Raw genomic sequence first — 13,569 nt, forward strand, 5'->3', positions numbered from 1 at the left:
CGTTTGTTGAATCAAGACTTTGCACCCAATTAAGTTTAACATGATACATTCATACTGAGGATTGTATTGATGCCTTATAAATGCAAGCTACAGTAGTCTTGAAAAGTTTGTATAAGGCAAAGTAGTTTCCTACGACAAACTTGGGCCAACCAGGTGCATCGATTTTGAACTGCCACAATAATTTTGAACTCGAAACTTCCAGAAGAAAAGCAAATCAAACATTGTGTTGTGAGCGTTTGTACTGTGTTCTAAAAAAAAAGAATAAGAAGAAAAAAACATGATAAGCTATTAACAAATTTTTTGCAATATTAGGTACAGACACTAGAAATTCTTTCCTGTTGATCATCTGAAACTGAGCATTCTTTCCAATACATGGCATACTTTGTACATTTCTTTGCCTTGACAGTATCCTTTCTTACAAAAAGCAATGATCACTTCCCGGTACATATACACATCTATTGCAAATCCTTGCCCAAGAATCCACCCAATCAGATTATGCAATTCACCAAGCTTACCACCGTTAATGAGACCGCGTACAATACTTGAAACTGCAGACGGAGAGAAACCATCCTCACATGATCGGTAGAAACAGCTAAGTGCCACCGAAAATTTCTCCTCTCTACATAGACAATCAATCACAAGACTGTAGGTGGTTTCATTGGGAGCAATGCCCTCTTCAATCATGTCATGAAGCAAGAGGTAGACCTCATTAGCTTTACCTGACAAACTGAGATGATGGATCAATGTATTGTATGTGATAGCATTGGCAACAAACTCTTCACTCCCCATCAAACAAAGCGCGTTACGAAGCTTTCCTAGTTTACAGAGGCTGTGAACTACAATGTTTAAGGTCCAGCTATTTGGAGCTATCCCTTTCTTGGACATGTCAGTGAACAGCTTGACAACAGCCAACCATCTCCTCTCATCACAAAGCCTCCTCATCACGGTGTTATAGTTGATAACACTGGCATCCCACCCAAGCTCTGCACTGCACTCCAAAAGGCATTTTGCAGCCCACGCAGTTAAGCTGCGGCAAACACCATTAAGAAGGATATTCAGAGTGACCTCATTTGGGTGCAACCCATTGGATAGCATCCTATCGACCAATGCAAAGCTCTTATCGACCCTACCGGATCTGCATAGCCCATCCATGTATGTGCTGTATGTGATTGTATCAGGTATCCACCCTTTTGAGGTGCTCTCCTCAAGAAGCACGTCTACTTCCTCAAAAGCACCGACCTTGGAAAGAGCTTCAATCAAGACATTGTAAGTAGCTGTGCTTGGAGCACATCCAGCAGCGATCATCGAGTCCAACAGCTTCTTGGCCTCATGAATCATTCCAGTAGTGCAGTACGCGTGCATGATAGGTGTATATGTGTGTGCATTCGGGTGGCATCCTTCCTCCAGCATCAAGTCCAGCACACCCAGAGCTTCAGCTACCCGCTGAGCTCTGCACAGCCCACAGATCAGAGTCGAGTAAGTGACCACGTCTGGGGCCACACCATTATCCGTCATCCACCGTACGACCTCGTAGGCCGCGTCGAACTGCTGCAGGCGGCAGGCGTATACCCCGACGAGCACAGTACAAGCCACAGTGTCGGGCGCGACTCCATCCGCGGCCATAGCTTCGAGCACGGCAAGCGCCGCGCCAGGCCTGGATGCAGAGGATAACGCTGCAGCTACCGTGGTAAAGCAAGCAGCGTCTGGGCGGCGCTGGAGGAGGCTGCGCATTTCGTCGAGCAGCTGGAGGGCGCGGTCGGCGCCTGCGCCGGCTCCGTCGCCAGAACCGAATGCGGCGTGCGCGGACATGAGACGGTTGTAGTCGTACGGGTGCGAGGACCGTGGCCGGGTCGGGGGAGGCAAGGGCGGAGGTTGGTTGGAGAGCTCCTTGGCGAGGGCAGCGAAGCGCAGGAGGAAGTAGTGGTCTCGGAGGTGAGTGGACGAGAGGGAGCGTACCAGGAGGAGACGGGGAATGCGAGGAGAGAGATAGGGCATACGATGGTGGGAACGGCGGCGGCGGCGGCGACATCTGAGAGCCTGCGAGCGGCGGCGGCGGCGGGTTGCGGACTCGCAGCCTAGAGGCGGAGCAAGCAATGTGCGAACGTCCCTTGTTGGCGGGTGGAAAGTGAGACAGAGGACCAGTACGTGGCTGGCTGTAGCTGGCACACGGGCCGGCTACGGCTTGCCATGCCGTGCCGGCCCGCTTCAGCCAAACCCAGGCCCAGGCACGGAATCGCAAACCGGCCGGGCCAGCCCTGGCCAGTTCAGCCTGTTGTTGGTTTCGTTGTTTAAAATTCAGAGAAATAAAAAATATGAAAAATGAGCAAAGTGTCACGTGGGTATTAATTTGGTGGTTTCGTTGTTTAGAAAAACGATCGGTTGCGTGAGGAACGAAGGAAAAAAATCAAGGTGGCTCTTTTTTTTAGAGCAAAATCAAGGTGGCTCGTGCGGTCATGCTGAGCTGCTGAGGCGTTCGAGAGATGGGCCAAGAAAGAGCGAAGGCCCAGAGGAAAAGAGAACAGAGAGAAGGGAAAGTCCGGGGTGAAAAGAAAAAGATATGGTCTAGGCGAGCTATGTAAGAAAACAAAGAAAAATGCTAAACGGGTTGTGCCCATACCTATTTATTGAAGCACTCGATAACAATTATAATCAGCTGGATTCATTATGAATTGTGTCCAATATATTACTTGCGCAGAATTATTATCTTGTGTAATCTTGTTATGTAGGCATCTTATTGAATTCCACAAGTTCAAAGTAAAAATGAGGTGCGATAGCATACAACGGAAGATGAAAGGTGAAGCCTATCAAGTGTACGTTTTAACAAATCAAACGGCACATGAGTTGGAACTTGCTAAAGAAAGATATCACGAACTAAAGTTGAATCCGATCCGGGTCCGAGCTGTCAGGAGACCAGAATTTTTTTTAATCACCCAGGTCGCATACGGAGTCCAAATCAAGCAAACAAGTACTTGTTGGAAAGATAATTTCGAGACCTTTCCAAAGGATCCGGCCCCACCAGAAGATACGACGCGTGCTAACCGTGGCGGACAAAACAAGCTGACAGATCTGTTTTTCTGTTTCCTAATTAAAGAGTTGTAGTTTGTTAAGAAAGTTAGAGATAGAGTTGGATTTCGGCCTCTTGTTAAAAAAAAAGAGTTGGATTTTGGCCTCCTTAATCAAGGTGGATGAAAATCTCTCTCCATCTTTCTTTATATACCGCACGAGCCCCATAAGGAGAATTGGGTTTTGTTTAGTTAAAAGTGAGGCATCTCTGCAAATTCGTGTAATCGCGGGTGTCGGCTAGACCACCTGCTTTACCGCTTTTGGAACCCCAACTTATCGTCTCGTTGAAACATTGGTTTGATATAGTATACTCGCAATTTCAGATTGCATCTGCTATTTATCTTGTTCTTGCTTGTTCTTTGATTGCTTGCAGGAACAAAGACCTTCGTGGTCAGGTTGATCGTGCCCCCACTTGATCAATAACTCTCTAGAGTTGGTGTATTGATTGCTAAGGCGCTGCCTCCTAGGCCATAGTTGGATCGTCAACGTCACCTCCTACCCAAATCGAGAGTTATCAATCTCATCGAAAGATCGGGCCACCCCCGAGCCACATCACGATGATATGGACATGATCATCCACGCATGACCCCAACCGGGTCGCGGGCCGGCCGACGGGCTATTTTTAGGGCACGGCCCATGTCACCAGGTCACGAGAGTGTAAATCTTCTTAACTTTGAGCCTTCGTAAGATGTAAATGATCCGAAGCAACGGTTGTCTGTTTTAAGGGCAATGTGAGAGTGTGAATCTTCTTTAACTTTGAGCCTTGATAAGATGTAAATGATCCAAGGCAATGGTTGTCTGTTGGTCCAGACGTCCAGTGACCGGGAGGATTATACTACTCAGGATACTCATAATGGGAGTAACTTGGGTGGTAACATAAGTGCCAACTAGGCAATTTTGTGATGTGACATGGTAACAAATGAAGAAAGAGAGTGTGGTGGTAACTAGATATGTTACCATAACATCACACAAATCAAGACAAGATGAGTCTACAAGCTAATAAATGACACAATATATGACACCATACATAAGTTACTACCCACTATGGAGATAGTAATTTAGACTAGTAACATAAGCATGTTACTACTCTAAGTTACTCCCCGCTATGACCAGCCTCATAGTGAGAGTAATATAGGTGGTAACATAATTGTCAACTAAGCAAATTTGGTGATGTGGCATGTTATTAATGAGGAGAGAGAGGTTTGTGGTAACTAGATATGTTACCATAACATCACACAAACCAAGGCAAGATGAGTCTACAACCTAATAGATGACACAATGCATGACACCACATATATGTTACTACCCGCTATGAAGGTAGTAACTTAGACTAATCACATATGCATCTTACTATTCTAAATTACTCCCCACTAAGAACATCATTTCGTCAGTGGATCGTCAAATGACCGGGATAATAGATTTGTTTTCGTCTAGTAGAATAAAAGCCATGGGCGTTTATAACGTTTATAGCTTAAAAAAGAAAAGAAAAACGCGGCAGCTCGAGGCAGGGACGGAGCCAGGAATTTGACACAAGGAGAGGAGTTGGGATTAGGGAGGGCCAAACTAGAGACTTCACCTATTTTAAAGTGACTTTTAATGAGCTGAGTAGTAACAATTAACTAAAATGAAACTTCTTTGGGGCACAAAGCCCCCCGGCGCCTGACGAGGGGCTACCTCGGCAATACCCTGACTCAAGGGTTTTCGACTGAGGAAGAGCACGGGGTGCACCAGCGATCTCATTGACTAACAAAGACTAGGAGAGTCACAAGATTTACCCAGGTTTGGGGCCCTCGGAAGGTAATACCCCTACGTTCTGCTTTTGGTGTATTGTATTGATCGAGATTACAGAGAAGCTATGAAGTTATGGTGCGCAAATGAATCTGGCATATGTGTAGAGGTTGGCCCTTCCCGATCCCCCCCCCCCCAGCCTTATATACTGGCGGCTAGGTCTCGGGCGCGATAATCGGGAAGGTTACAATCGGATCAGTTCATTCCGGTATGATGAGATTATGTTTCTTGGCTTGAACCGCACTTTGAGGGACTCGACCTGCATATACTTGATGGGCCTTCGAGTGGGCCCCCTGTTGGGCTGCATCGGGTATATGAGGGTTGAGAACTCGAAGGGTCATTCCCTCGTCAATTAGCCCCCGAGTCCCTGTTCGAGGTGTAGACTCGAGGAGGGACTCAAGAGTTTCCTTATTCTGATTATTCGACCGTGTACCAAACTGCAATATCTTCCCTTGGTCGATTGACTCAACTGTTCGTCAGGCCCAAACTTTGACAGTTCTTAGCTTATGATGCGGAAAACACAAGGTATTTCTGCAAATTGTATTGATGTTGTGTGGGATGGTTGCGTAACACGCCTGGAATACTCGATTGGTCGAGTCCAGTTAATTGCACCGGGGCAAAAACTTTGTTAGCATACATCAGCACTCAAGTCCCCAGGCTCGAGCCTGGATAACTGGCGGTGTTTGAGTTAAACCTGCCGAGGGCTTTACAGACTCAAAATCCAGTGCTGCGGGGCGATCAACCAACATGTCCGTTGGGATCTTTTCTTCATGCAAGCGCATGGATGATCTGGAATCGCCTGAAGGTGCTGATTTCCAGACCCGATGAAAAACCATCCGGTCTTGCCTTCACGTTATGAATGTGGCTTCGGGTGTGTTTCGCAGTCTGTGCGACCCAGATAATGCTGTCGAGTGCCCGTGTGTCGGGTACACTTCGAGTTCCTGTGCCGTCGGGTAGCAGTCCCGAGTTTTCTAGAGTTTGATATGACGTCTTTGCTGACGCTCTGATTAAATAAATGGTCTGGGCAGTCGATGGGACGTACCTTATGCTTTACGCACGGACTGAATCGAGTACTGTTGATGTGGTCAGTTTGATTTGACCACACGACGTGCGCGAGAATTTAGGCCCATTGATAGCTGTCATGGGTTCCTGAACCGGTGGAAGGGGAAACGGCTCATTTCTGCTGGGACCACGCGTCATACGCAGATGCGAAACGCGTGGCATCATTCTGAATCGTGCGGCGGAGATTCCGCCCTTTCCTTGTGGCAATATCAATCTTCTTCCTCTTGCCTCATTTCGTCTCCTTGTCTTCCGCCTTCAACCCCTGCTTCCTCCTACGCTCAGCTTCTCCCAGCTTCCTCTCCATCGTTCTCACTAGCACCACCGCTCACTTGCTGCCATGGGCAAGAAAAAGGCTTCCGCCGCCAGCGCCAGCGCCGCCGCCGACAGTAGGAAGGCATCCCGCGGTGCCTCCTCCACCGTAGACAAGAAGCAGAAGAAAGCCGCCGACGCTGCTCCTGCCGTCGATAAGAGGACCGAGGAATGGGAGCGGTCCGGGATCTTGGCGCGCCATTTCTCGGTGATGAGGAAGCATGGGCTGATCCCGGGGGAAGCCTCCGGCAAGACCCGCGTCCTCGGCAACGAGGTAACCCCGCGCCCTAGGCCTGGAGAGCGGGTGATGTTTTACGACTTCGCCATCCGTGCTCTTTCTCTCCCGGTCCATTTCTTCTTCCATGGACTGCTGCTGGCGTACGGGCTTCAGATGCACGATTTTACGCCCAATAGCTATCTGCACATTATGTGTTTCATCACACTATGTGAATGCTATTTGGGCGTGAAACCCCACTGGGGCCTGTGGAAGAAGCTGTTCATCATCAAGCGCCAGGGCAAAGGTGACCGGATTTACAAGACCGGAGGCGCCAACATCCAGATCCGTGGAGACGTGCAATACTTCTCTCTTCACCAGATTGAATCGGTGCAGCAGTGGAGACGCCGGTGGTTTTATCTTCAGGATGAGCCAGTCGACGACAGAGAATTCAGTCTGCCCGAGTTCTCTACATCCGCTCAGGTGAGGAAGCTGAAGTCCTGGGATCATGAGCTGTCGGCCAAAGAAGATGCAGAGGCTAATGCTCTGCTAAAGCAAGTAGTCGAGCTTCAACAGACTCCCGAGAAAGAGATGAGTGGTTTGCAGCTCATTGCTCTTTTTATGAAGAGGTGGATTCAACCGATACAGGCCCGAGTCCATCCTATGTGGGAGTACTCGGGACCAGCTGATTCCACTCGAGTCTGCGTGCAAGAACCATCGGACGAGGACCTTCTGACCCGGGTTAGAGTGGTCACTCGAAAGAAGATCACCTTGGAAGATCTGGAGTCGCCTCTTCCCCCCTACGGACCCGACCGATCGCGTGAAGAGGTGATTTTATTTCCGTACTCACCATTTATTACTCTGCAATCTCCAAATTAGTCTTATTGAAAGATTTTACTACAGGGCCACCAAGAGGTCATGAGCCAACCTCCGCTTGATGAGGGAGTGCCAGTCGACGATGACGATCTGGCTGATTGTTCCAACTCTGATGCCCTTTACGAAGATGACGTGGATGAGGACGAGGACGATCAGCAATCCCGAAAGCGGGGTCGGTCGAGTGAATCGTAACAGTCGACTGGAGACTCTTATCCGCATGAGATGCGAGAGGAGATGATTCCTTCGAATGCTACAGCCGCATCCCGACGAGCCAAAGCTCCAGTCGCCGTCTCCGTCGGCTCCCCTAACCAAGAAGGCCAAAGTTGCTGTCAAACCGAAGGGACGTCTTCGCATCTTTGACGGTTCGTCGAGTGGCTCCTCCAGGTACGCTTTGTTAAAAAACCATCCCTTTTGCCTGTTGGAGTTTCTCTCTTCTAGGTTGACGGGTAATCGAAATCCACAATGATGGTGATGCCGCAGCCAAGAACTCTTGCACCGTTTCTCCAGCCCGGAGTCCTTCGAAACCGAATACGTCTTTGGCTTGGTGTGAGTTGCAAGATTCTCCGCCGGCAAGGAACTCGCTGGCAGGGCTTCCCGAGACACCACCGGCTCCAACGATCGCGCAGCCGTCGACTTCTGCGTCTCAGCTTCGTATTGGGTCGTTGGCTCTGGAAAGTCATGTAAGTATTCTCCCGATGGGAGTGCTGAGTGAAATTTTTCTGCTAAGGGTTTTCACTCATGCTTCTGTCCATTGCAGCCTTTCGTCGAAATGCTGGTAGATCTTGGAGACCGCTACCTGATATTAGAAGAAAAGAACCAGCAGCTACGCCTGGAGCTGGACCAAGCGAAAGAGGCCGTTGCTCACACCAATGGTATGAATTTGTGTTCTTTAGCCAGATTTAATCCTTCTCCATACTGCCTGTTAACCATGTCTGCATTTGTAGGTTTGACTAAACAAGCCAACCGACTACGCGATGTGGCGGTTGGCACTAGTCAAGAATGGCGGTCGAAGAATGAGTGACCAGTTGCCGATTTCACCAAGGAATGGGCGGCTGCTCATGCCGGGGTGGACGCAGCTGTCAAGCAGTCCAAATTGGAGGCACATGAGAGTCTTGCACTTGAGAGGAGGGAGATTGCCTCTTGAGACGACAAATTGAAGTCGCAACTTTCAGCTGCCGTCGACGGACTCATCGGTGAGTTTGACCTTATCTTAGGAAGTTTCCTTTCCCCTTCGATTACTTCGACTGATGCGATATTTGCGCAGATTCCCTTGGCTCTTTGGCCGCCTTTCGTGGCAAACACCAAGTGACTGAGTTGAGCGGCATGGTGGGCTCCGTCGGAGAACTTTGCGATCACGCGGGTGATATCGGAGCATTTAATGCTTGCTTGTGCCATACTCCACGCCCTGACCAGCCCTGCACAAAAGGAGCCTGCCGGGCGGCCACGTGGTGCCAATACTCTGCTTGCATTGGGCGCCGGCCCTGTTGTAAGCGCTAGGGAACACCCTCCCCGGCAAGTGACCTTCCCGGGGGGCGCCCTGACGGGAACCATCATGCTGCCATCCGGGGCAACCCCCGCAGCCCGGTTAGTCTTGCCGAGCTGGTGGCTTCCCGGCCAGTTGTAACATCCCAAATTTTCAAAACTCTCCATATGCATTGCATCTCATAAGCATCATGCCACCCTTGCATTTAATCACATTAAAAAAACCCAAAGTTAACCAAGAAAACCCTTTTGCAAAAGTGCTTTTATTTGATTTTGGCCCTTTTTCTTGCTTTTGGATAATTGCATTTTAACCCATGGGGGTTTTGGCATAAAAAGGGGTTTAATGCATATATAAAGCTATCCCATAATTTGGCTTTTGAATTTGTTTTGAAAAAAAACAAATTATTTTGATAGTTAAAAAGCCCTAAAGGCTAGTTTATAGGCAAAAGTATTTTTAAATATTTTGTTTTGAGGGAATTCTTGTCCCAAAAGTTGAATCATATGAAAATATGATTTTACATATTTTGTTGCAATTTATTTGGTTTGTTTTGGAGCTTTGAATCAAATTTGGTATTCAAAAACAGAAAAAAAGAAAAAAGAAAAAGGAATGAAGAAAAAAATAAGAAAACCGTAGCCGGCCCGGCAAAATGGGCCGAACCGGCCCACTTACCTGCTGCGCGGCCCGGCCGCCGACTGAGCCAGCCCACTCGTGAACCGCCTTCAGCCGCTGACAGGTGGGTCCCCTATCAGTATCGTCTTCAACCGCCGGCCGCTTCTTCCGCGCGCAACAGCCTGCGTCGCCCGCGACTCCCACCCCGAGTCCGCGTCGCCCCTGACCCCCTTTCTCCGCATTGAGCACGTCTCTATAAAGCTTCTCCCGCCCGCAGTCCTTCCCCTCTCTCGCACAACTGAATCCACGCCGCCAGGCTGCCGGATTGCTCGCCGGAGTTCCACGGACACCGCCGCAAATTTTCGTCGCCGCCGGTTAACCGGTGAACTTTAGCCCCCATCTTCTGTTGTTCCTTTCTTCTTTCTTCCTTGCGCACCCCGTGACACGCTTGGTTTTCTTTCTTTCGCACTGTAGCGCCTGGACCACCATCACCCGAAGCACCCTCAAAGGAAGCCGTCGCCGTCATCGGGATCGCCTCGCGGAGCCGCATCTTCCCCGCCTTCTCCCGAGCTCGCTGCTTAACCGAAACGCCGCCGCCCAACTCCCCGATTCGCCGGAGCTTCGCCGGAACCCTAGCCGCCGGCCGGAGGTGAGCCCGAACCATCCTGACCGTCGGATCTTGTTCAACAGCCAAGATTAGAACGTTTTTATTGAACCGTTATGCTTAGATCTCGACGCCCGTTTTATTTTAAGTGAGATCCATCGGTTCGTATTAAATCCCTTACCGACCGGTAATGGCCTGTAGGATAGCGCCACGTGTCGCCCTTTTTAATTAAAACTTATTTCTCGGCCGAATTAAATAAGAACTTTGCAGAAAAGCCCCTGGAACTTCAAACCATCATATCTTTTAAACCATTTGACCAAATTTGAAGTTCTATACCTTTCTGGAATCCTCACAACCTATAGAATCTTTTGGCATAGTTTAATTTTGACTTTGAAAAACTTTAACAGGAGAAAATTGCAGAATGCTTAATTATGGTTTAATATTCAAATGAATTATTTCAAACTAGTTTTGAGCATGTTAGCTTGTTGAAAAATATTTGAGTATACTCTCTGTCCATTAGGACCAGAGGGGAAATTATTTTGTAAATATTTTTGCCACAGAAATTTAATCTTGCTCCATGCTTTAGAAAAATCAAATAAACTTTTAATTAAAGCCATCTTTGTTTCATACAAAGTAATTATCTCTTTGTTATTGTATAATCTGTCCAAAATCTTTTGTGAAGCTTTTCAAAACAGAAACTAAACATGTTACATTTAGAAGCAACCTAAGTGTGCATCATCATGACATTTGCATCATAGCATGTTTTTGTATTGAATGGCATGTTTATTATGTGTGTGTTTTCTTTTATTTTAGATTGTGTGGATTGTGAACCTTGTTGTTGCGAAGAGTGCGAGAACTACCACAACCTTGGACAAGGCAAGTTCACTTTGATCATCTCCCAAATATTTTTACTGTGCACTAGTTGTTTTATTAGTTGCATTAGGAATATTAATCGTACCTCTATGCTAGCTATAAATACCAGGTAGTATGATTTACCATTGCCATTACCTTGTTACCAAATTGCCATTGATTGTAGTTGAATGCTAGGCTATGGTAGTATCGAGGGGGAAATTACTACACTATGATATTCTTATGCCTATGGAGAAAGGAAATGTTTTATTAGAATAACGCAAAACAATTAATTTAACGAACCATCCTGAGTGGGCAGCTTTGAGGATTTTGAGGTTATGCGACGTCAGGTCCATTTCTATGGGTCCCTCAGAGTCGACTCTCCGTGGATTCGGGGAGGGATCGTCCATGGACGTCTCCCCGTGGATTCGAGGAGCGCTTGCGTTGCAAATGTGGAATGCCACCTGGGGTAACCGAGACCGGACTAGTTTCCTATTTAGTAGCTTCCAGTACAACCACAATGCTAAATGGGCTCTTGCGAGACAAGAGTATGTTGTATGAACCTAGACCCGAGAAATTTTACTAAGGTAGAATGTGTAGGGGGAGCGTGATTCTCTCGTGGTTTAGGGAATTACCTCTGAAAATCTCGTAATCGACGCCGTTGCTACTCTACCCTGAGGACAGCAAGGGATCAACCCGTCGGTTTCTTGTGGAGAATGTGTACAAACTCTCGAGAGCATCAAAACTAAGTACTTAGCCGTGTCCCCGATTATGGACAATTATGAGCAACTGGATGTGGAGCTGTAAGGAAAGTCTCACTCACTCTAATTTCTTAATAAAATGAATGGTTTGAATTTGGGTTTAGGAGCATTGATGTGTCTACTCAATGTCCTTAGTTTAATAGGAGCATGGGTGTGTCTACCACATGTCCAATAGTGAAAAAATTTATTTGATTAAATTATGCAAATAGCCTTGAACCCCACCTTGCCACATTATACATATACTTGGTAGGTTCTGTTATAACCCCTAGTGATCTTGCCAATACATTCAATGTATTGACCCTAGTGGCTGCATCGTTTAATGATGCAGGAAACTCCGACGAAGAGTAAGAGTATGTTCTGGTTCTTCGGGTTACGGGCCTATATTTCAACACGCTCTCACCGTGGTGTTGATGTAGCCCTTGTATCTTCCTTTTTCCGCTGTTGAACAATTGTTTTATTTCCAGCTAACCCATGAGGTTATGCGAGTTTGTAAGTACTTTTAAATTCTGGATGATGCGTTGTAATATTGAGACCTTTGTTCTATGATATTACATCTTGAAACGGTGAGTGCTAGTGAGTCGATCCGGGGACTAGCACTAAAAGCACAGAGATCGAATCCGTGTATGGGGCGGTCGCTTCAGCAGCTCGCACTGCGCTGCCCGGGGTGCCGTCCTTGCGGGGAGCAAGCGAGGCGACCCACCTGTTGCGCAATGGGGGTACCCTGGGTGCCACTGGTGCGACAGTAGCCCCCGGGCGTGGGCCGGCAACACCTGTTCCTGGGCGAAGTCATCCTTGGTCGGTTGCCGGGCTACGCCCTTAACCGACGCGTGGGTCCCGAGTCGTTTCGGGTTCCCGTTCATGTGCTGCTCCAAGGGCTCCGCCGTTACAGGCAGAGTGGTGGGGGCGAGATTTCCGCCCTAACCTCCCCTTAACTGCGGGTGGTTAAGGCCACGTCCCGCATTCCCCTTCAATTACAAGTTTGTGTAAGAGGCAGGGACGGCGCTCCGGCCGGAGCCGGCAAGAGGGGGAGAACCGACGCTGCGCCCATCGCGCCTAGCAAGAAGCCGCGCACCCGGGCCAGTGTTAGTGCCAGCCAGGCCAACACGCGGGCTGGCGGCGCCGCCACTACGCCTACCGCCGACCCGGTCCAAGAGGAGGAGGAGCCCGCAGCAGGTACGGACCCCTCTCCTGATTCCATTGTACACGCTCGTCCTGCACGTTGACCCGTGACTGTGTAATTACCTTGGCCCCCCCACCAGACCCGCAACCCGCTAGCACGGGTGTGGAGGAAGACGTGGCTGGGGAGCAGCAGGCGGCTCCCCTGCAAGGGAACGATGCTCCCCCCGGCCAGACCATGGCAGCGGGGGTCTCGTCCTCGTTCGCCGCTACTTCTAGCCCGGATCTCGGCATCCTTGTCGGGGCGACTTGGGACCCAATCACCTGGGACCCAAGTATCTACGATCAGGGGCACCAGTTCCTCGACGCCATCAAGGAGCAGCAACTGGCCTTCGTCACCTCGTTCAACAAGGTGAGGGAGCACCACGAGCTCGCGAAGGGTCAGCTGGGCGAAGTGTGGCGGGATGTCGAGAGGGAGTGGCAGGAGCTCTCCCGGCTGAGGGAGGAGACCCGCCTGGCTCGGCAAGCCAGGGACGAGGCCGCAATGCCGGTCGTCCCCGAGGCAGAGCTCCACCGGCAGCTGGAGGCCCAACGTGCCAAGCACCAGCAAGTACTGGACTCGCTGGCCGCGGCGCGGGAGAAGGCCAACAAGGAGCATGAGGAGGTGCTTGCAACAGCCCAAGCTCGCCTCAACGAGAAGAGCGAGCTGGTCAGCAGCTACTCCTCCCAGCTCCAGGCGTTGCGCACGAAGCTGGAGGAGCAGGCCAAGGCCACGGAGGACGCGGCAGCGGCGTTGGCACTGCGAGAGAAGGAGCTCAATTCCGCCAAGGAAAGG

At 49.3% G+C, this 13,569-nt stretch overlaps 1 protein-coding gene across 1 annotated transcript; it reads right to left on the reverse strand.

The window, feature by feature from the left end:
• Positions 1 to 342: 342 nt before the first annotated feature.
• LOC100826335 (pentatricopeptide repeat-containing protein At1g09900) lies at positions 343 to 1,995 on the reverse strand. Its single transcript, XM_003566225.4, has one exon. The coding sequence runs from the start codon at positions 1,993 to 1,995 to the stop codon at positions 343 to 345; it is 1,653 nt and encodes a 550-aa protein (XP_003566273.1).
• Positions 1,996 to 13,569: the final 11,574 nt, after the last annotated feature.

Source organism: Brachypodium distachyon, chromosome 2 (genome assembly GCF_000005505.3).
Source record: "Brachypodium distachyon strain Bd21 chromosome 2, Brachypodium_distachyon_v3.0, whole genome shotgun sequence".
NCBI lineage: Eukaryota > Viridiplantae > Streptophyta > Magnoliopsida > Poales > Poaceae > Brachypodium > Brachypodium distachyon.